Here is a 20,839-nt window from a genome sequence, read left to right as displayed (position 1 = left end):
GGTGATTTAGTGTAATTCAGAGCTCTCACTCACCTATTAAGTGTAAGGATGATGAATGGGATGAACAGTCAGCAAAGCAGCACGGTGATTTACCTACCTTACCTGCCAGGACAATGAAGTGACCAACCGGTGTAAACCCAGAAATACAACGACTTTCCCAAAAAGTTACTGTCCTTTTGCACAAGTGGGTGACAGGAGAAGTGTTACCTTCTGCTCTGGAGGGGGAATTGCCAGGGGGGGCTCGTCGACGAAAGACTCGGTGCCGTCACCGAAGAGCCGCCGGCAGCACACCAGGGTGAAAGGGGGTGGCACTTCCTTGAGGAAGGTGACAGCCTCACGTCGGGATTTTCCATACAGCTGCACCCCATTTACCTGCAGAGTGGGAACATGCATCCATACAAAGAGAATTCAAGGATATCCACCAGATTATTTGATTTTTTTTTTTTTATTTTTTTATTTTATTTTTTTGGCGTGCATTTTTCCCCACCTGAGTGTGAAAGTCTGATTTTACCTGAGGATTCTCGCACAGCTTGCACAGTTTTATTAACATACACTTCTGAAGAACATATACATTATTGTGAAACTTCATCTCCAAGATCTTGTGACTACTGCTCCATCATGTCTCTTTAGCTTCCTCTAAGTTCTTTTCTGCTCACCATTTTTCCAAGCCTAAACATTTCCTAGAATTCTTATTTCTTTCTTACCTGTTTCTTTGTTGGGGATCTTTTTTCAGCATTAGGATTATGTGCTTGAATTAAAAAAGATAAAAAATGTAAATTTCCCCACAATATTTTAGGCAAGCATGGGTCCTGAGCTCTGATCAAAAGACTGAAGTCAGAACTATCACAACTAGTTTAAAAGTTTGGCTCAATGACCTTAGAGGTGTTTTCCAGCCTTAATGATTCTGGGATTCCTGACTTTGCCAGTTTAAAATGTAACAAAGTGGCTGAAACTAAAATAGCTGCTACAGAAAACAGGCAAGAACCTTTATACAGTAACAAAGAAACCAATTACAGTAAGCAATTAACCAGAAAGGCCCAACAAGGGTCAAAGCTTACCATATCATAAACTCAAGATTGTGAGTGGTAACAGAACATTGTTAATGGATGTTCTAAACCACAGACTTTGAAACAGAAAAAAACCAACAAAAACCAGAGATAGATAGATAGATAGATGATAGATAGATAGATAGATAGATAGATAGATAGATAGATAGATATAGAATTGTATTTCTTTTGTAGCTTTCCCATCCCTGGAAGTGTCCAAGGCCAGGCTGGATGGGGCTTGGAGCAACCTGGGATAGTGAAAGGTGTCCAGGGGTGGCAGGGGTTGGACTGGATGGGCTTTGATGTCCCCTCCAACCCAAACTATTCTGTCACTCTGTGATTCTACTTCTGCAGGAAAAAAAGGAGTGATTCACCCTCTTTTACCTATTTTATAACCTTTATATCCTGAGGGTTCCTCTCTTTGCACCACAGGGGTGTCCCTAAATAGGAGGGCAGCAGAATGTCAGCAGATGTCATAAATCACTGTGCTAACCAGCACTGCAGCCCCAAAATAGCAGAGGTTTAACCCAATTAGTGCTGTGGATTCAATCCCAACACCTCGTGTGTTCCAGGGATTCCTCTCAGGCTGCCTCAAGCCTCTCTCATGACCAAATGTCCACACTGCTGGAGTGCAGCCACTGGTTTGGGAATCCAGCACCTCATCCAAGTCACTCCAGAGCAGGAACCAAGGCACAAAAAGTGGGGATGACTGAGGATTACCTTCAGTCCTTCCCTCCATGCCCACAGTGCAAAGGAACCCACATTTGATCCTAGAAAACACAGCATGGAAACATTCTCCAGACACGGACACACATTTGTGTGTGTGCACTTGAGGCAGAACCTTTCCATAAACCTCCCAGATCTTGCTGATTAGAGGGATTCAGTCTTACAATCCCACTTTAGCCAACATTTGTTTCCTGATCACTTTTATTTTTCCCCTCCCCTGCTTTGTGCTTTTTGCAGGGTAAATGTTCTTTGTACTGCTGGGAAACACAGAGTTCCTCTCACACCACACATCCCAGCCAAGCAGGAAAATTGAGAGTGGTGGAACTGGCTTCCACCATGGTAAGACAAACTGCTCTGGGCTTTTTCTGCAAGAATTACAGCAAGTGCTGAGCTATCAGCCTCAGCCATTAGTTAATTATTTAAGCAGAAGGATCTACGCGTAAGGATTTTTTAATGCTTGGAAAGTGGCAGCGTGGTGGAAAACTCCCAGCACTTCTCAGCATCCCATGATGGATGGGGAAGAGCTACTGTGCACCCCCCAGCAGACCTGGGGACTCCCATTTCTCCTCCTGCAGCTGCCAGCAGAAATCAAGAAATCAGCCTCTGAGCAGGCAAGGTGCCCTACACCTACTCATTCAGCACATCAGCCAGCCAGCCCTCAAATAGCAGGGAAATTGTACAACAAAAGGGCACAAAAAAGCAATTTACTCCTAAAAAAGAACACAGTAGAATTAGCAGAAATGAAGGGCAGGGGAGGAGTATCGTGCTGTCTGTCATAATTCAAACACATCATTAAAAATAATCAACATTCAACCTCACTATATATTGAAAAAAAAAAATAAATAAATCCTTGCTGATCATGTTTCAATCCCAAATGTATCAGGCCCAGGTAAGGCTGCTTGTTTGGGGAATGGGGCTGTCACTTTTTCCACTGCAAACCCTTATTTAAGGGGATTTATAACTTGGCTGCAAAAACACAGTCTGGGCTAAACCTGGCACTTACAGCTTTAGCCCCAGAGCACATTTTTATTTTGTTGGGGGCTTTTTCCCAACTACAGAGTAGCAAAAAAATTTACACTCCCTAGGTCTGGACATACCTGTGAACTTAATTTTGAATGCAGAGTAATACATAGAACTGTTAAATATACACAATTAAAGTTTCCTAAGTTACTCTACAGCACTGCATTATTGCTTTTTATGTAATTTTTGTTTAGTGGCCAAGCAATTTAAATGACACTTCCAGCATTCCATTAATCCCTTCCTTCAGGAATCAAGATTTCCTCCATTAAGCATTAAGAAAATGTTTTAGGTCATAGTGATATCAGTATGAATTTTTGATGTTAGAGGGTGAAGAAGTAAAAGCAAAATAGCTGTACACCTAACAAATCAATCTTTCAGAAGGCCTAATTCTGTTTCCATTAAATGTTCTTTGCATCCACTAAAAAAAGGTTCAAATATCAAAATATTCCACAAGGAATAAGCATGCAATAATAAATGAATGTTTTTTCACTTGTAGGCTGAGATATCAATGGATACATGTACACACACAAAAGAGGAATTATTTTAATTTTATCAAATAATTATTTTTCCTGAGAAAATAGGTCTAATGTGACTCTGATGACTCCAAAGCTGCCCCAATACCTCTTTATACACATTTAAACAAACTGATGTATTTGCTCATACACACAAACATCTTTCAACACTCAACAAAAAAGTTTTATTGTGTAACTGAAACCACTGTTCCTAAGACTGTTGTAAATGTTTTAGGGGTGACAAATATTCAGAAAGATTATTCACCATGAAAGCTAAAGCCAAATTGTTCAAAAGACTGAGCCACAAATAATTCAATGCAAATATTATCTCTGCCCTTGTAACTCTTGATATTCATGTTAAAACATTTCAGAAAAAATACCCATGAAGTCACTGAGAGGTTACAAAAATTTGACATTTTGTCCATAAATGTGGAAGAGAACAGTGAAGAAAATTAATGTGAATTCCAAAGCCCAACTCTGCTTCCACAACTCTGGAATAATTCTACTGCACACACAGCAGCCAAGCTAGAATTAAGAGAAGCATTTTAAGAACACCAAACAAACAGAAAATACATAATTTTTATTTTTGTGGGGGTTCTGTTTTATTTTTTTACCTCCAGAAGTTCATCCTCCAGTTGCAGAAGTCCAAGGGCTGCAGCTGGGCTATCTGAAGCAATGGATGATATATAATGATGTCCATCAAAAGTGTCCAGCTCAACTCCTAATCTCAGAGTGTGGATGGGTAACAGCTGCCAGAAGATAAATATAAGTGGATATTTAAGTATAAATCTTTATCTACCACAATAAAAACAGATTTAGGATTCAGTAGCTCACCAAACTGAACCAAACCCAGAGTAAGGTGATTAAATGTTCACAGTGACCACACCTGTGTTACAGCACAACTGTTCTTAACTTCTCTTTACAAACTGTTTGCACAAATAAAAACAACCAGTCTGCTCTTTGGGGGAAAAGGCAATGTGAACTGTATTCTCAAATAATTAAACATAATGGGAAAAATACAGAGAGGAGTGCCACCCAAAAGGTGAGTAGTCAACAAATCACAGAATGGTTTGGGTTGGAAGGGACCTTAAACATCATCCAGTTCCAACCCCACTTCCTCAGGGTTGGAGCAAAACAAAAAAACCCCAACCAAACAAAAAGAAATAAATAAAGGAATAAAATTAATGCCATAATTGTCCTAAAATCTCACCACAAGATCAGCTGTCTTACTCCTTTGGGAGCTCCACTACTTCAAGGTAGAAAAAAATATCCATAAAGTGTCCTCTGTAAGTAGTTGCTAAAACTGACATCCTTTTTTCTGCAAGGGGAAATCACTGATTTTGTGTCAGGCTTTTCACACTGGGACTGCCTAATTTTGAATTTTTCTCTAGGGAAACTCCAACCCTCAGTGCCTTAAGTCTGCCAGTATTAGGAAAAGTAGAATAAAAGTGATACACTATCCAGACTAGGCACATGAAATCATGGCAACGTGGGGAGAAGAGATGATCTGCAGGAGCTGCTCATTCAGTTTGGACATCTGGCTTTTTATTACTGGAGTTCAAACACTGACTATCCTGTTTCCCAAATTATTCTGGATATTCAAATAAAAGGAGTAATCTACTGATCCACAGCATTCCTTCACAGCCATGTCTGATCATGACTTTATGGCCCTTCCCCACTGAGGTGTCCCCACAAATACATAAATGCATCACCTCTAAAAACCTCTTCTCCACAATATTAACATAGGTATCTTGAAAATCTCTTGGAAGTGAAATTAATTTAAGATCTGACAATTTAAATGAATTACACATCCCTTTCCCTGAGCCAGGATCACTACAGCAAAATCCTCTGTGGGACAAAAAAGTTGTTCAGCAGAGTTTCAACCTCTGCTCCATTCTGTGCAATTAAGTACCCCAAAATTTAGGGTTTATGTGCATAGCTTGAGGGTGGTTTTTTGTTGTTTGGGGGTTTGGTAATGAACTGTTAAAAGGTTCATTTGCCTGTGCTATGAAAAGGTATTGGATCAGTCCAAGAGATAAGCAGAATATTGGCAGCCTTCTTTTGGAAAATACAGAGCCACAAAACCACTGAATTCCTGAAACACATCTGGAATTGTGTCATGCCCTCCCAGGATTACTCTGCCAACATACACCACAAAGGAAACCACCATGTAAGCCTTACCTTTGAGTACTTCTGGAGCTCTGAATCGTCTTTGAAGGGCATATCCAGATTCACAACCTAAAAATTGGACATCAGAACATTTTTCAACAGTGGGACAATAAAGACTTTACCAGAACGATGAAATTCTGGCAAAAAAAAACAACTCATGAGCAAAATAAACCGTACTTAAACAATGTCACATTGCTGCAAAATAATTTTAAACAAATGTTAGAGAAATCTTTCAGGCACAGAACATTTACAAGTAGGAATGTGGTGATTATGCACTATTAACAGACTCCAATATTATCCTATTCCCGGAGCCCAAATGCCAATTTTAGTCAAGTTCAGTAATCCTGTGTAAGCACAAAATGCCATTATGTTTGACACAAATACCCACACGGACTTGCCAATCAGAATTTGAAAGTATGACAGCTTAAGTTGTTACCTCGGGCTATGGTGCAGCCATCTCCCATCCAGACTAACCCTCCAACTTCTGTTGCTAACATGGCTTGAAATACATAACTTTAATTACCAAATGGAAATGGAAAGTTATTTAAACCAGGGACAGAAAGTCTTTTTTTAGTGTCTTTCAGTGTATTTTTTTAAGATTAATAAAAATGACTATGTTCACCAACAGTTTTCTTGTATTGTCCCTCCTTAACATTACAGATTTATCTGTAACCTTAGAAGGTTATTTACTCCACTTTTAAATGTAATTAAGACAAAATCATAGAATGGTTTGGGTTGGAAGAGACCTTAAAGATCATTTAGTTCCAATCTACAGCCCAGGGTCGGAATTTGGGACACTGAACTTGAATGTTTAAAGGAAAGCTACACTTAGTAGGTCTGAAAAAAACCAGTCTTGCAAAAAAAACAGGTAACTTTTCTTTGAAAACTTCTAGTTTAATAAATATTAGACTTTTATTTTGGATTAATTTTAAACAGGGCTTCCAGCATGTTGTTTTCCAGTTCTCAGGGTGTTTCTCCTGACAAATGGAACCCATTTCATGTCCATCCATGCAACTAAATGGATTTATGACTGGTAACTCCTCAGCCTGACACCACACAGTCCCTGCTCAGGATCTCAGCTCCTTCCACTGGCACCAAAGAGGACCAGCAGCACAGAAACCATCAGAGCCACCAACCCTTCCCTTCAAACAGCTGTTTCCTTTGAAGATAAATACTCCTGAGAGAATCCTGTAGGAACCTTTGGTGTGAGTTCTGGGGCTGAGTGAGGATGGTGTGACACAGGGACTGGGGTGTCACAGGCTGGACTCCAACTGGACATTGCTACTGAACACAGGAGGGAGGCACAGGCAACCAGAACCAAAAAATGACTTTCAAAATGGGATGGCCAGGAGAGTTCCCTTCTATTATTCAAGAGGCCTCATGGTTAACATTTTCACTGCTGACATTTCACCGGCGGCGGCTGAAGAAGGATTGGGGATGGTTGGATTCACCAACTAAGCAGGATTTCATCCTCTGTGGGAAGTGTGATAGTGCTCAGGGAGGTAATATCAGCCCCTGGAAATACAAGGGTGGGAATACCGAGCAACTGAAGTGGGCAGCCAAACAGATTTATTGCATCATGTACATAATCTCACACCAGCTTCAGATCTTAAAGGAGTGCTAATGGAAAGAAGGGAAGTGAATTTCTCAAGGCAATTCCTAAAGCTACTTTAAATCTCCCAGCGAGTGACTGGAACCACGGCTACTCCAAGTAGTAAAAATAAGTGTCTCTAAATCAACTGGGCAAGCATTGCAAAGACAAACAGGGCATTTTCTTGGTGGTGGTGAGAATTTTTTAAGTGTTCAGAAAGAACGCTGTCCGGAGTCTTTTATCTGTATTTGCTGGCTCACCCAGCAATGAAAAGCACAAGTGAATTACAGTTTCCATCAACTCCTCGTGACAATTCATCAAAACAATCTTTTGCTAGGTAATTATTTAATATGAAGAAATATTTACTAGACACTGGCACCACAAAGTTACACTAGTGAGAATTACTTTGTATTTTCCCAGCATGTTTGAGAATCATTCTTTCATTCTTCAGACAGAATGGTAAGATTCTTCTGAACACAGAAGTTCTATCCTGAGCCTCTTTTTTAATTCGGTGCCCAATAAAACAAATAGATCATGAATGAAATAATAAAAATGCCATATATTTTAAGTGGCTGCTGTGATGCAGATTTAACAGGACAGCTGATTTCCTTAAATCACTGTTCCTGTCTCATATTTGTATTACAAGGGTATCTATATAAACAGAATAAAATAAAAGGGCAGCAAATCCCCCAACTCATTATAACATACATTTCAGCCCCGACGTTACAGGAAAGAAAATCTGATGTTACTGATCTGTTCCAAACACTGAACTGTTCTATAAACAGCCTGTAATGCTAAGCTCACAGATCTGTAATTTAAAGAAATAACATTCATGAATGTAGTTTATTGAAATAAAACATACCATAACTTCATATTCTGGTCCCAGCAGGTTTTCCCACTTGGATTTCAGCTCATGTGCTGGAGGGAGTGGGACTCTTCCTAAATATGAAAGTGAATATTAAATTTACAAGCACACTGTACATTCAGAAGTACATTTACTTCTAAATACTCCAATAAAAATTCAGTGTAAATAAAAGATTAGAGGGAATAATCCCCAAAAGGGAAGTGCATTAAGCTGAGTCTATCAAACAGCACAAATCAAAAATGTCTTTCTTAGGAAAACAATGCAAAATGTCAGCTCCTGTAAAAGTGTGATTTATTCAGCTGAGAGGCAGAAGAGGTGATGCTTGGTGATGAGATGTGAGTTCTGTACCATGCACTACTGTAAATAAATCATTCTTTCAGGCTGCAAAACAAATTTCACACGACTTCATCATTTGTTGCCGTAAAAACGCTTCCCACTCCAGGGAAACATCATCTCCCACCCAAATGAGCCCCCTTCAGAAGGAGAACACCTGACAAGATATTGCTGTTATCGAGGGGCTGTGTCAGCACAACGCAGGCACAGACTTTATTTATACATTTGGCAGGTATAAAGCCTTGTCTACTTTAATTAGGCCAGTAAGTAACATGAGCTTTAATATAAGCTCCAGTTCTAAACCAGTCTTCCGTGGGAACTTGGCTATCTTGACATTTATATCTTTTCAGCTTTCTTACTTATGCAACCAAGGCAGTTGGTTACAGTCCTGTAAGACAATTTGACAGAGCTAGACAGCAGAAAATGACTGGCTGCCCTGTGTTTGACCTCAGCCAGAAGCTCAGCTCACATATAAAGTTCCAAGCTGGAGCAGTGTGTAACTGGTAAGAATCAAGCTCTACAGCAAATTCCATCCAGCAGCGACAGCAGCAGCAGCATCTGGGGGCTGAATTACCAAAAAACTGGGGTTTATTTTCCCCCCCTGAATGACTGCAGTAGTTTGTCAGATGTCTAGACAAGGCACAGTTCACTGTGTCGCCCTGAAATTCGGAATGTAAAGGACAAGCTCACGTTTTGCACACAGAGAGTAAAATACCTCGGGGTGGGGAGGGAACTGTGAAGACTCCACGAGGAGCTCAGAGCCCACCTAGGAGCAAAAGCCTGCACAAATGGCATTGTCAAGCTGCCTCTGCTTTCAGCACCTTTGCAGACTGCAAAGATAAAGCTCTGCAATACAATCCTCATTACACACTTTCATAACTTTGAAGTTTTCCACTCAATAAAAGCCAAGATTGAAGCTTGCTTCTGCGACAAGACAGCCCACCCCTGTGTCTCTCCAGCTCACTTTAAGCCAAGCCAGACAAGCCAATTCTGTCTGATCTGCACTGAGAAACCTTGGAAATATCCAGAGGATTTTCAACCTACAGGCTCAAGCAGACACAGATATCTGAGAATTCCAGCAATCCTGATAGCTATTTTCTGCTACCAAAACCACACCCCACCAAGATTAAAAACTTGGGTTTGTAAATACAGCCCACAGTTGTCTCTGAAATAAATTATCTCCTTAAAAAATAACAGGAAGACAAATTGCCCTAAAATTATCAACCGCTAATTAGGGTTTTTTAACTTCACTGGAAATAGAAGTTTCTAATGTGTGACTTACTATCAAGCACAGGCTGATCACTGTCTTTACTTCTCAACTGTATCAAAACCAGAACACCAGTGCATTCTTCTGCTCCTTCCATTTGCAGAAAAACAGAGGGACAAAAATTCCTGAGCCTCTTTTTCTGCTATTACAGAGTTACAACAATGTGAACACACAGGACCTAAGCACCTGTAATCCCCTGTGCAGCCAAATATAGATTTTAAGGTTCACCAGGAGCAATGAATCTCAGGGTCAAGCTCAAAGTTCAGTTCAGCAACTGTAATCTGTGTTCAGCTGGCTGAATACAGATTTTTTTGTTACTTCCAAAACACAGTACCAAAATCTAAAAGTTGTTCAGAGCAGGTGCTGATGCATGTCTCCATCTGAAGTTTTCCCCTTTCTTTATTTCAAATACACTTTGAAGTCTCTTCTTGTAGCTTCCTTAGAACTGTGGAAATGTTGGGCTGAAGGGATTTGGATTGAATATATTCAACTCCAGTGGCATCACTCAATTCATTTACAATGTTCCTTTTTCCCCAAACAGCTTTTTCCACATGGCAGCTAATAGGAAATTTCTTTCTAGTCTCTCATGCAGCTGAATTCCTCATGACCTGACATATGTACCATGTCTTCCATAATGTGCAAGGCCTCAGAAATGAAAACACTTCCCAGGGACAGCTTTCATTAGCAACAACTTTTCAGCATATTTAGCCTGTCCTTCTGCCTGCGCTTCCAGGCAGTTTCTCATTTCTAATTAGCAAGCATGAAGAAGAAACCACAAACGTATTGTAAAAATCATCTTTCCTGGTCAAAACTGCCAGCTTCTTCAAAACTGGGATCTTTTTTTCTTGTAGCTTCCTCCTGCTCTCACAAAGTCACTACACAAGGGTGTGCACTGTGTTCCTAACCCTTTACCTGTACTACTGCTGGGGCTCCTTTTCCCCAGACATCTCTCAAGCTCCTGAGTCCCAGCATTGTCCCTCTGGGTTTTGAGTACTCCTGCAAGGCAGGATGGAGCAGTTCTGCCCAGGCTGCAGCCTTGCAGGGGCAGCTGTTAAATTCATTGCCTGCACTCTGCTAGCACAGAGTTTCAGGCCTCATGCACACTGCAGCCCAAACCCCCCTGCCTTTGTACCAGAACTGCTTAAGCATGGCTTTGCCTGGCCAGAGTTACTATTTAATACCTCCCCAGGAAACACAATTTAATAAGAATTTCACACAACTAGGCTTAAAGGGAAGTAATACGCATTTTATAAAACATACCTTTCACATTAAACTTCTAAAAGCATTTCCAGGGTTTAGTCAGAGCCTTAAATTAGCAGTATTTACTTTAGCACCATTATAATGAAGTGCCCATCACCACATCCAAAATAAGCACCTATCTTTGGAATTTAAACCTGGCCATTAAATTCTGTTCCAAGGTGAAATCTCATACATCGTATTTCTGTGGGAGTGAAATATGCATACGAGTCCCACAGTAAAAAAACAAAAACTGGGTAAGTGACACAGGACAGACAAAGTGTTGCTCTTTTCCAGCTTTTGCTTTCTGTCATAGCAAAACAATGCTCTGAGAACCTCCACTCTCAGCTACTCATCCACCTCTGTTCTGGCTTCCTCTTTCTGGGAACATGCAAAAGTCACAACAAAGGATGTCTGGTTACAAGGCTTGGACAGAAAAGTAAAGCAGAATGGAATATAGGAACTGCTACATTTCTCTCGTTTCCAGGTTGTCTTTAATACTGACAGATCTTCAACAATCACAGCAAAATTGCTATTCATTGACAGCCGTAATTTAGAATCCTCTATTACATCTACATATCTTAGAAACGACAAGGCATAAGGATAATTTATGCTGACTTTAACACAAGCTGTATAAATTCACCCAGAAGTTCCTGTAGAGGAGCCCAGAAATCTGTGGGGGAATTGAAGATTCTGGAAAGACCTTCAGCCTTGGTTCCAAAGTCAGCTAAAACCCAGAGCAGCCCATGCCTTTGTGACCTGTCCCTGTGCCTTTTGTTACAAAAATGCCTTTTCTGAACTCCAGCTACTGGGTCTTTACACCCAAGACACGAGTTCTGATGAAGCTACTGCAGTGCCAAGAGAGGAAACTGCAGCATGTTCAGAGATGTGGTACAGGAAACCAGAAGAATATTATCAAAATACAGGAGTCTAAGATGTGTGAGGGCAAGAATCTCACAGAATCATTAAGGCAGGAAAAGATCTCTAAGGTTATTGAGTCCAACCATGAAAATGGGCATGACTGAGGTAACACTGATCAGGAAATAAATATGAATTTCCTGCAGTCCCATCTCCTGATGCTGCTCACCCAGCAGGCTGGTGCAGGGCCCTGGCAGCAGAGGAGGATGATAAATTCTCTCTCAGGAGCAAACTGCAGGCAGGACACCTCAGGTCATCAGTGCAGGACCAGGACCACAAAGAGGAATCACTGAGCTGGAGGCTTTCAGAGTTAATGAAAGTCATTCCTGAGTTTACTGGAAGAGCTGCACCTGCACTGACTGTACCCTTAAAAAAACCTTCCCTAACAAAGGCTATCATTGCTGACTGGAAAAGGGCATATTTTATGCAAGGAAGAAGATCCAGAGAATTACAGGCCTTAAGATATCTCAGAATCCACTCAGCAGACCTGTGGACAGTGCTACAATCTGGGGACAGGGTGGGGTGAGAGAGCTGATCAGATCCAAGTGGTAGAGCTTTACTTCAGCAAAAGCTGGAGTAAGCCATGACAGGCCATCAGTGTTGAAAATGGATTAAAGGTGGTAGCCTTTAACCAGACTAGAAGAGGCACTCTAAGATATCCTGTCTACCTGCTTGATGTAGACTCTGCTGCTTTCCATTGTGAAGATTATCCTTCTCTTCTTGTTTTCCCTCATTTTTAGTGGCCACACTAATTTCAGTCCCTACAGCTCCAGGGGACACAAAGATTGGAACGGTTGGCTGTGCTGCGAAAACAGATGAAAAAAACCCCAAATCATACGCTGCAAAATATAGGAAGTAGTGACACCACCTCACTAAATCCTTCTTTTTATTTGGTGGGGTAGCTACACAGGAGTTTTGCACTGAATTTTCCTAAATCTCTCATTTTAGCTTCTTGCCATTCCTCCTTTAAGTATTTAAAAAAGTGCACCCTTAAAAAACTGAGGATCATGTGGTATCCAGTCCTAAACTGTTAAATGAGGTAACTGTAAATTGAGTGAAAAATAAAATCATTTGCTGGAAAGAAAGAATTACCTCTATCTGAAGGTGTTTCTGAAGAGATAGTAAAGGAAGGTTTCCTTCTTAGCAAGGTCAGACGTACAGTCTGTCCCGTGTTTCGCAGGGCCTCTACCACTTCTTGGTTGGTAAAATCCTGTATGTTGACTCCATCAACCTAAAACAAGAAAATTGTAGCAAGTAACCGTAACTTTGCTGCATTCTTAGGCTGTGTTGTGGAGTACCATAGGCTGTAAGCAACAGCCACATTATTTAGTACAGGAATTACAGGGTTACTCTCCCAAGACAGCAATATTTGCAAAACAATCTCATTAAATCTGTTACATTTCACTGATGAGAATTTATTTCCAAAATGCATTTCAAAAGGAAGTACAACAGCAATTTCTTCTTTTCTGTTTTAATGGGGACAACCACAAAACAGAATTTACTAATCTGATACAAATATGCACAGATTTTTCCTTAATTTTTTTTTTTTTTTTGCTTACCAAAATCAGCTTTTTAAAGACTGTGGATGAAGGTTCCAAGCAGAGTATCCAACCCAGAACTCTGTTCAGTTCACTATCACTGCTGGTTTTCTCATGGATTTCTAACACACCCCACACAAGCCTCTACAAACAACTGTTTCTATAATCCACACTAAACAGCCTAATTCTTACATTATCAGATATTTTAATTTACACCCAAAATACTCTGTTCACCTCACTGTCAGATCATGCATCCATAGGGCCTTTCCTGCAGATAAAAGATTATATTAATTTTTGCTCCCACAGAGGAGAAGCTGACTTTGGAAGGTCTGGCATGGCACACATTTTAGAAGTAATTTAAAATCATATCTCTATAAATATTATCTCTTAAAACAAAAAGACTGTGGAATTCATTCCTGCTTGTGCTGTGAATGCAAAATTGGCTATTATTCAATTCACTGCTATTCAATGGATTTTCCATTTTTCTACACATAAAGCTTGGGCTTTTAAAACCTAAATTGTGACCATTAACATTTTGATTGTATCCACACTACACAGCCATTAAGGAACACAAACAATGTGCCACATCTTGCAGAATCTTAACAATCCTTGAATCACATTCAATTCAAGCAGAAGTTAATGCTGCTCATCTTTACTGCAGGCCAAAAGCCAAGATTCTCCACTCTGAAACACTTTAATCCAAATGCTTGCCTCTTTCAGAGTTAACTACTATTTACTACTTCTTTGAATATAAAATAATACTTTAACCACAGCAAGCCAAAGCTCATTTCTGTCACAAGTCTACCTAAACAAACATGAACCACCAAATTATTTCTTCTGCAGAGCAGAGGAGGTTTAATTAATTTCAGAAAGTCTTTACTATGTTGTTCTTTTAACTGAGATATGAAATGCATTAGTTCTACAGCAATATATAAGCACAGTATTTTACTTACAGCAACAATTTTGTCATGAACATGAATTTGGCCATTGTGGTCAGCAGCACTACCAGGTATTATATTTTTCACAAAAATCCCTGAAGGTTCTGTTGGGGGGGGGGAAGAGAAACAAGTCACTTCATTAACCTAATTTGCTTATTTTCTTAATAAGGATTTTTTAATTCCAGCCTTTTTCACACACTTCCTTCTGCCCATAAAGTGATGATTCTGTAAACCACCACCATCTGCACGTCCCCACTCCCACAGCCTGACACAAAACTGAGGATCTCTGGTGGAAAACGAACCCAGCACTGACACAACCACCTGTACACTGACCTCACATTTTTTTCCTTGAAATGGCTCACAAAAGGCCACCTCCTCCATGGATTCATCCTTGTGCTTACCCAGGCTTTAAACTGCAATCATTTAAATCCATGCTGCGTTTGATTTCAATAGGACTAACTAAGCTAAAAGTAAAGTAAGTGCTTAAGGACTTTGATCAGGACTTCAATCATCTTACAGCTAAAGAATTTAGTACTTTAAATCTTAATGAAAAAGGATTTTTCTTTAAAAAAAAAAAAAGAAAAGGGAGACATGGAAATCAGAAAAGCTGTCCTTTGTCATGCTTGCAGTTTGATTATTAATTCTAACTCCCAATGAGAACAAGGAAATAAAAACAAAGAAAAAAATAATAAAAACCCTGAAACACTAAAACTTCCCTTTCACAAACTGCCACGAAATACGAGATGCTGATCTGTGATTCTAGTGAATTTCATGTTCCTATATCCTAGCACAGGTAGGAGCTATTAATTTTCCCTGTGGTCAATAAAGGGTTTTGAGAAGCCCCTGTCCACCATTTTTCTAAATCCTGTACAACTCACCTATATCACATGTGCCAGCATATCCAACAATTGTTATTCCCAGGCTTTGCCCATTCTTTTTTATAAGTTCAACGTCATAGGTATCAAAAAAGTTGTCATTATCCTATAAATAAAGCACAAGACAGTAAAAAAGTTCTCCTAATTTCCCAATGCCATTACAATATTGCAGGTTAATTAAGATCCTCAGAAGTGAGAAGTGATTTTGTTTTTCCTTTTGTTTAAATGCAATGTAAACTCATTTGTAAAGTCCCTACAAAGCTGGCCCTGGGAAGTCTGTGCAACTCTTCTCTGACCAGTAAAAATCAGAACTGCAAGGCAAGAGTTCAAACAGGGAACAGTAAAGACACTGGTGAGACCAAAAGAGAAAAACAATCAAGCACATAAATCTGGGATTGCAAGGGATAAATTAAAATACATAGAGTTGTTTGCTTTCTGTAATCAGATACAGAGCAATGAGATCAAAAAGAAGAAGATGAGAGTAAGGTCTGTTAAAGTGATGAAATCAAGAGGGATCCTGTCACTGCCAACTGCAAAAAACGGACCGGGGAAAATGGAAAACATTTCTTAAGGGAGTGAAAAAAGAGAAGTTCAATCAAATGCTTGCCAAGTATCAGCTCTGGAAGGACCCATATCAAAAGCAGCCCAGAGTTCCAGCCATGCCTATTTCACTTCTCAGTGGAAGAGAAATCGATGGGCACTATCTCATTATCACACACACTTCCCTCCACCAGCAAACTCATTAAGCTCATTAAATGCCTTCCAACTCCCTTGCCCCATAAGAGGCTGATGGAGATGAAGATAAGTTTGGATGCTGTCACTTATCTACAATAAACAAGCCCACAGCAACACCTGAAATGGAGCTAGGGCCTTAAGAACCTGGCTGTTTTGACAACCAAAAAGCTCCTCAGAGTCAGCGCTCTGGCTACAAACATTTCTCTTTAAATAACACTCCTGTTAGAATGCAAAATAATTGAGATGAAGTCCAGAAAAATCAAAGGGCAAAGTCCTAAATACAGTCAGCACAAGCAGGCTGCTCACACTGCTGTCACTATCTTGGTCAGTACAGATAATAAGATTGTTTTCTTCCTTCAGTTATTCTCTAGTGCACGATATTCAAAGAAAATTAAATATTAATGTGAAACTTAAAATAACTAACCAACTATTAAAAATGCCTTTCTGCTGGTTTGCAAAAACTGAGAAAAAGAAAATATTTTCCATTCCAAAGCTCACAGCTAGTGAAAGACTCAAAAACCAGAGAAAAAAAAACTAGATTATAGGGATAAAATCCATTATAGATTTGACACAAACTCAATGGTGGATCATTGAAATCATCATCAAACTAATAACTACAGTCAGATTAACTAATCTCACTAACTCATCTTTGCAAATTTTTCCTGGCACCAGGAAGAGGAGTTTCTTCAAATCTACACATGAAGGCACTATTTAGTTCAGAAAATGATTTTTTCCCCTCTAAACTGCATAGCAGGAACACAGAGGACACTGAAAAGACACTGAGAAGGAATCACATTTTAGAAAGGCTGCAGCACTTACAATGCTCAGGGCTGATCAGTGACAACAGAAGAGAGAAAAACATTATTTTGTGGAGGAAACAGAACTGTGACCACGTTATTTTGCCCCTAATATGGGCCCTGGAAAATATGATCCAGTCAGGAAAGAAGGGCCTCATAACACTGCTGATTCCCTTGGAAAGCCTCTGGTCAGAGTATTGGACAAGGCCAGTTTTCAGACTCCAGGTTTAGGGATGCAGATCAGCCCTCCCATCTCCAGGACACTGCGTTTCCTGCTGCACTGATCCCTCCTGGGGATCCCCTGGGGAGAAAAGGAGCTCCAGAAGAACCCAAAATACTTGACTGACACAGGCACAGCATTTTCCCAGGGATGTAAAACACAAAGCTGCCTTTGCAATGACTGTGCCCAGTGAGCAAAGAGGTGAGTTTGTAGCAAAGTGACTTCTACTCTGACCTTTAAAAACAGTGCTTCAAAAAAAAAAACCCAGCTCTCTTCACTCATATTCAAGAAACTAAACAAGAAAGAAAAGGCTACTCAGATTCTACACCTAAATCTAAGCAGCACAGTAGTAGCAGATGGTACACAAGCACAGCTTTGTTTATGTTTCGAGACCTACTGTACACTTAGTGTAGCATTTGTTGATTTTAATTACTCAAAACTGAAAAGAATGACTTCAAAAACAAGAGACTTTGATATGACCATGATAAGATTTGCTAAAACAAGTTTCAAAATTTTTAGATATATTTCCTATCACAGGCAGTAGCGTAGACTATGAAAACATTACACTTATGTTTCATAAAAAGATGATTGTGCTGAATAATTCTGGTGTGGCCGTGGCTCCCTGGATTTCAGACTAGGGAAATTCACAGTCCAGTTTTAAACCCACTTACAAATGATTGATTAGAAAAAATGTAATGAGCTAAGAAGAAGAACTGAAAGTACCACTTATCGATAATGTTTATGGTCTTGGTAATTAAATTAGCCACTCTGAAATAAATTCTGTAAAGATGGTCATTCCAATCCCAAGATTATAGGTATTAATAAGATACAGGAAAAAGGCAGGGCTATAATAATGACCACTTAAACACAAGAATATGATACCTGGAAACTCAAGAGAGAAGCACTTTAGGGCCCAAGAACACTGTTCTCTCCTTCCTTTCTGATCACAAGCCACAAACACAACAATGTCAGAAGGAAGCAGCAGATACTCACATTTTCCTTTGGAAGGGAAGGTAATGTGCTGACTGGCCAGCTTGCAGGAGCTGGTGGAGCATCCATGGCTTCACACTTGGGGTCCCTTGCAACGATCATCCTGACAGAATTCCCACAGTTCCTCAGCACTTGGGCAACTTGCTCACTGGTCATTCCCTGCACGTTGGTCCCTCCAATCTGCAAGATGTGATCTCCTGTCTGCAGCCTCCCGTCCTTCAAACGCAAATAAAATGGCAAAAAGTGTTTCCAGTCCATCCATAAAGTATCTTTTCCATCACAAAACCCTAACTGTGTAGGGGCATCTTCATGGCCATGAGAACCAATGTGAGAAAATTCCAGAAAAAATGACCACCACGGCAACATTTTAAATCATTCAAGGACTTGTTTGTACAGTTATGTGCTGTTTTTTCCACTGCTGTGCTCATTTAGGAAAAAACAGGCAGCAACAATGTTTTATAATCTCACAGATTGTTTTGTGTTCTGTTTCATGGAATACTCCTCATCAGACAGGAGTTAGAACATAAGCACAGCATTTTGATTTAGAAGTTTTTATAGAGTTTTTCCCTCGTACTTCTATATTAGCCAAGCACTTTTTTTCTCATGTGACCAGCTCCAACTTGAGTGAGTAAAGCCACTGAAGGCAACAAGACTCCACACAATCCATTTTTTACCTGATAATTATGATTCATGACCTACATCATCATTTCCATCACAAGCAAGAATTTCTAGCACCAAATTCTCAGCTGGTATTGATCAGCACAGCTCCACTACCTTTGGTGCATTGATTTATACAGCAATCACAGAGTTATTCCCAGAACCAACTCAAACTCATTTACAAACTCATCCAATTTTAACATGTACATGCCTCATTATTTCACATGTTTTTAATGATGTCTCATTCAGCTGAGAATGATGGGGTGAGTTCTTAGCTTACATGCTTCATTGGTAGCCAAAACACTTTATTCCTTACAGCAAAACAGGTGTTAGACAAAAATTAAAAAATACTCATTTATACATGGCAGGTTCAGAGGGAGACAGTCAAGAAAAAGCCAACATTTTCTAGTAAAGCTCTCCAAACTTCCAGGTTTTATCTCCATCCTGCTCTAGAGGAAGTACTTTTGCCTCTCTCTTTTGTCTGCATTGGTTCCAGTCCTCAGATACTGTAACTCATCATGACCAAATTAGCTTTAAAAATCTGAATCTGTTTTGTTGTTAAAAAATAAATATTTTTGTTATATTGGGTGTTCCACTTCTGAAATGTAGCAATGCTCAGCACCAAGTCCCTAAAGACAAAAAAACCAAAGGTGCAAACTGTGCCTGTGTAACTTCAAAAGGCTTTGCACCAAACCTAAGTGTCTCCTTGAACTGGCCAGGCTGCAAGGCAAGGATGAAACCTCCCCCCTTCACTGGAACCCACTGGAAATAGGACATTTTCGATCTCTAAACTGAATCTTGCAATGCACTGACTTTGGTAGGGCAGATTTTCTTGCCTGACAATTCACTTGGAGAGTCTGTCCCTACAGACGTTGCAAAATGTGCCAGATTCTAGAGAGTATTTGTCCTGCCCCAGACTGACCAAAGGCTGAAAATACCAAAAGTATTAAAGATATCAAGCAGTTTGTCAGAATTTTTCCATGTTCAACAATGTTACAAAAGCCAAAGCTTGTCTGAGAAACAACTTATTTACATCAGGTGCTGACTTTTGTCCTAAATCATACCTTCAATGTATTTATTGATAAAACATGTGCTGGCATTCAGACTTTGATGCTACCAGCTTCCTTTTGTTTAAGTATATTAGTTTATTTTAAGACTGTCAAAAGCGCTTAATTATACTTTGCAATCAAACAAGAAGTGACATAATATAACAAATTACCCGATCTGCTAATCCCCCAGGAACAATTGTTCTTACAACTACTCCACTCGACTTTCCTCCTACAATTCCAAAGCCTAATCCTGAACCATCGTTAATCAGCTCAACGTCTTCAACGTGGCCCCAGTGAATCTGCAATTAATAAAAACAGGAGATTTTAATTTCGGACGATCGTTAACGTTTCTCGCTTTCACGTGTAGCAGGAACGAGGAGAATTAATCAGACACATTTTCTGTCTCCACCCCACAGACTGGAGATCTGTGGGATTTTCTTCACTCAGCTCCATTTCCTTATAAATACGCAGTGGGATTTCTCATCTGTTTTTAAACACACATTTTTGTCCTCCACTTTCAGGATAACAGGATACTAGGAAAAAGCTTGACTAAGAAAAAGCAATTTTAAGATCTTCCTGCCAAAATGAAAAGTATCCTTTTAGTTTTTCATAAATCCAGAGAACGGCAAACAAGAGGGAAAAACAAAGGCAAGGAGTGCACTGGCCCAGTTTTCACTCAGCGTTTGCCCAAATTCTTATTTCTGTTATTTCACTTACACACTCTGAACACCCCCATTCAGCACTGAATTAATAGCACAGCACAATATTCTGCCATACTGGATTGGAAGCAAATTTCTAAGCTACACTGTACCATGACCTTATGTTCTACAAGACAATCTGAAAATAACAAAGCTGTTAAGCAACCCAAACCCAGCCAATGTTTCTGTCAGATTAATATCTCATACAGGCCCAAATGAAGCAAAGTAGGCAGATTTAAGTCTTCTGTGAATAAAGGATTTATTAGCATACTGAAAATCTTTGCCAAAGCCAGTTAAATATCATAAAAGAAGTTTAAAGACCCCCTGCAGAGATATATATTTGTATTTTATTTTGTTAGTCTGTTCAGTACAGATCTTTCAATGAAAAAGCAGTTAAAATTTAATTCTTTAAAATTTTCAGTGCAATAAACAATATTGATTATCCACTAAAACCTTCAGATTTCACTACCTCTGTAATAATCATGAGGGAAATAATTACTATGAATAAGGAAAAGCACTGCTTTTACCCAGATTTTCATCAAAATCTATTAGCACAATAAATTCAGATTTCAATATTGCAATCCCTGGATTTAGGTGTGCAGTTTGACCGAATTCAGGGAAGCCACCTGGGCCATATGGGTGGAACACAGATGGAAGTT

The 20,839-nt window shown here is 39.6% G+C and overlaps 1 protein-coding gene across 26 annotated transcripts in view; it reads right to left on the bottom strand.

Annotated features, from left to right (window-relative positions):
• The window catches only part of PATJ (PATJ crumbs cell polarity complex component), a 141,018-nt gene that overhangs the window by 105,271 nt on the left and 14,908 nt on the right, over positions 1–20,839 (bottom strand). For 15 of the 26 annotated variants that reach the window (XM_086901795.1, XM_086901796.1, XM_086901801.1 and 12 more), the window contains 9 exons: positions 19,653–19,781; positions 17,780–17,992; positions 15,038–15,140; positions 14,175–14,263; positions 12,776–12,914; positions 7,927–8,003; positions 5,486–5,542; positions 3,919–4,053; positions 208–372 (listed from right to left, as the gene is read on the bottom strand). In XM_086901795.1, the coding sequence (XP_086757921.1) occupies positions 208–372; positions 3,919–4,053; positions 5,486–5,542; positions 7,927–8,003; positions 12,776–12,914; positions 14,175–14,263; positions 15,038–15,140; positions 17,780–17,992; positions 19,653–19,781 (1,107 nt within the window). Of the gene's footprint in view, positions 1–207; positions 373–3,918; positions 4,054–5,485; positions 5,543–7,926; positions 8,004–12,351; positions 12,487–12,775; positions 12,915–14,174; positions 14,264–15,037; positions 15,141–17,779; positions 17,993–19,652; positions 19,782–20,839 lie in introns of all 26 variants that reach the window. The other 11 variants (XM_086901804.1, XM_086901791.1, XM_086901786.1 and 8 more) reach the window with 1 other exon arrangement.

The sequence above is a fragment of the Cyanistes caeruleus genome, chromosome 9, assembly GCF_971803275.1.
Source record: "Cyanistes caeruleus chromosome 9, bCyaCae1.hap1.1, whole genome shotgun sequence".
Classification (NCBI taxonomy): Eukaryota; Metazoa; Chordata; class Aves; order Passeriformes; family Paridae; genus Cyanistes; species Cyanistes caeruleus.
Note: the sequence above shows the minus strand (reverse complement) of the source record. Positions and strands in the feature narration are given on the sequence as shown.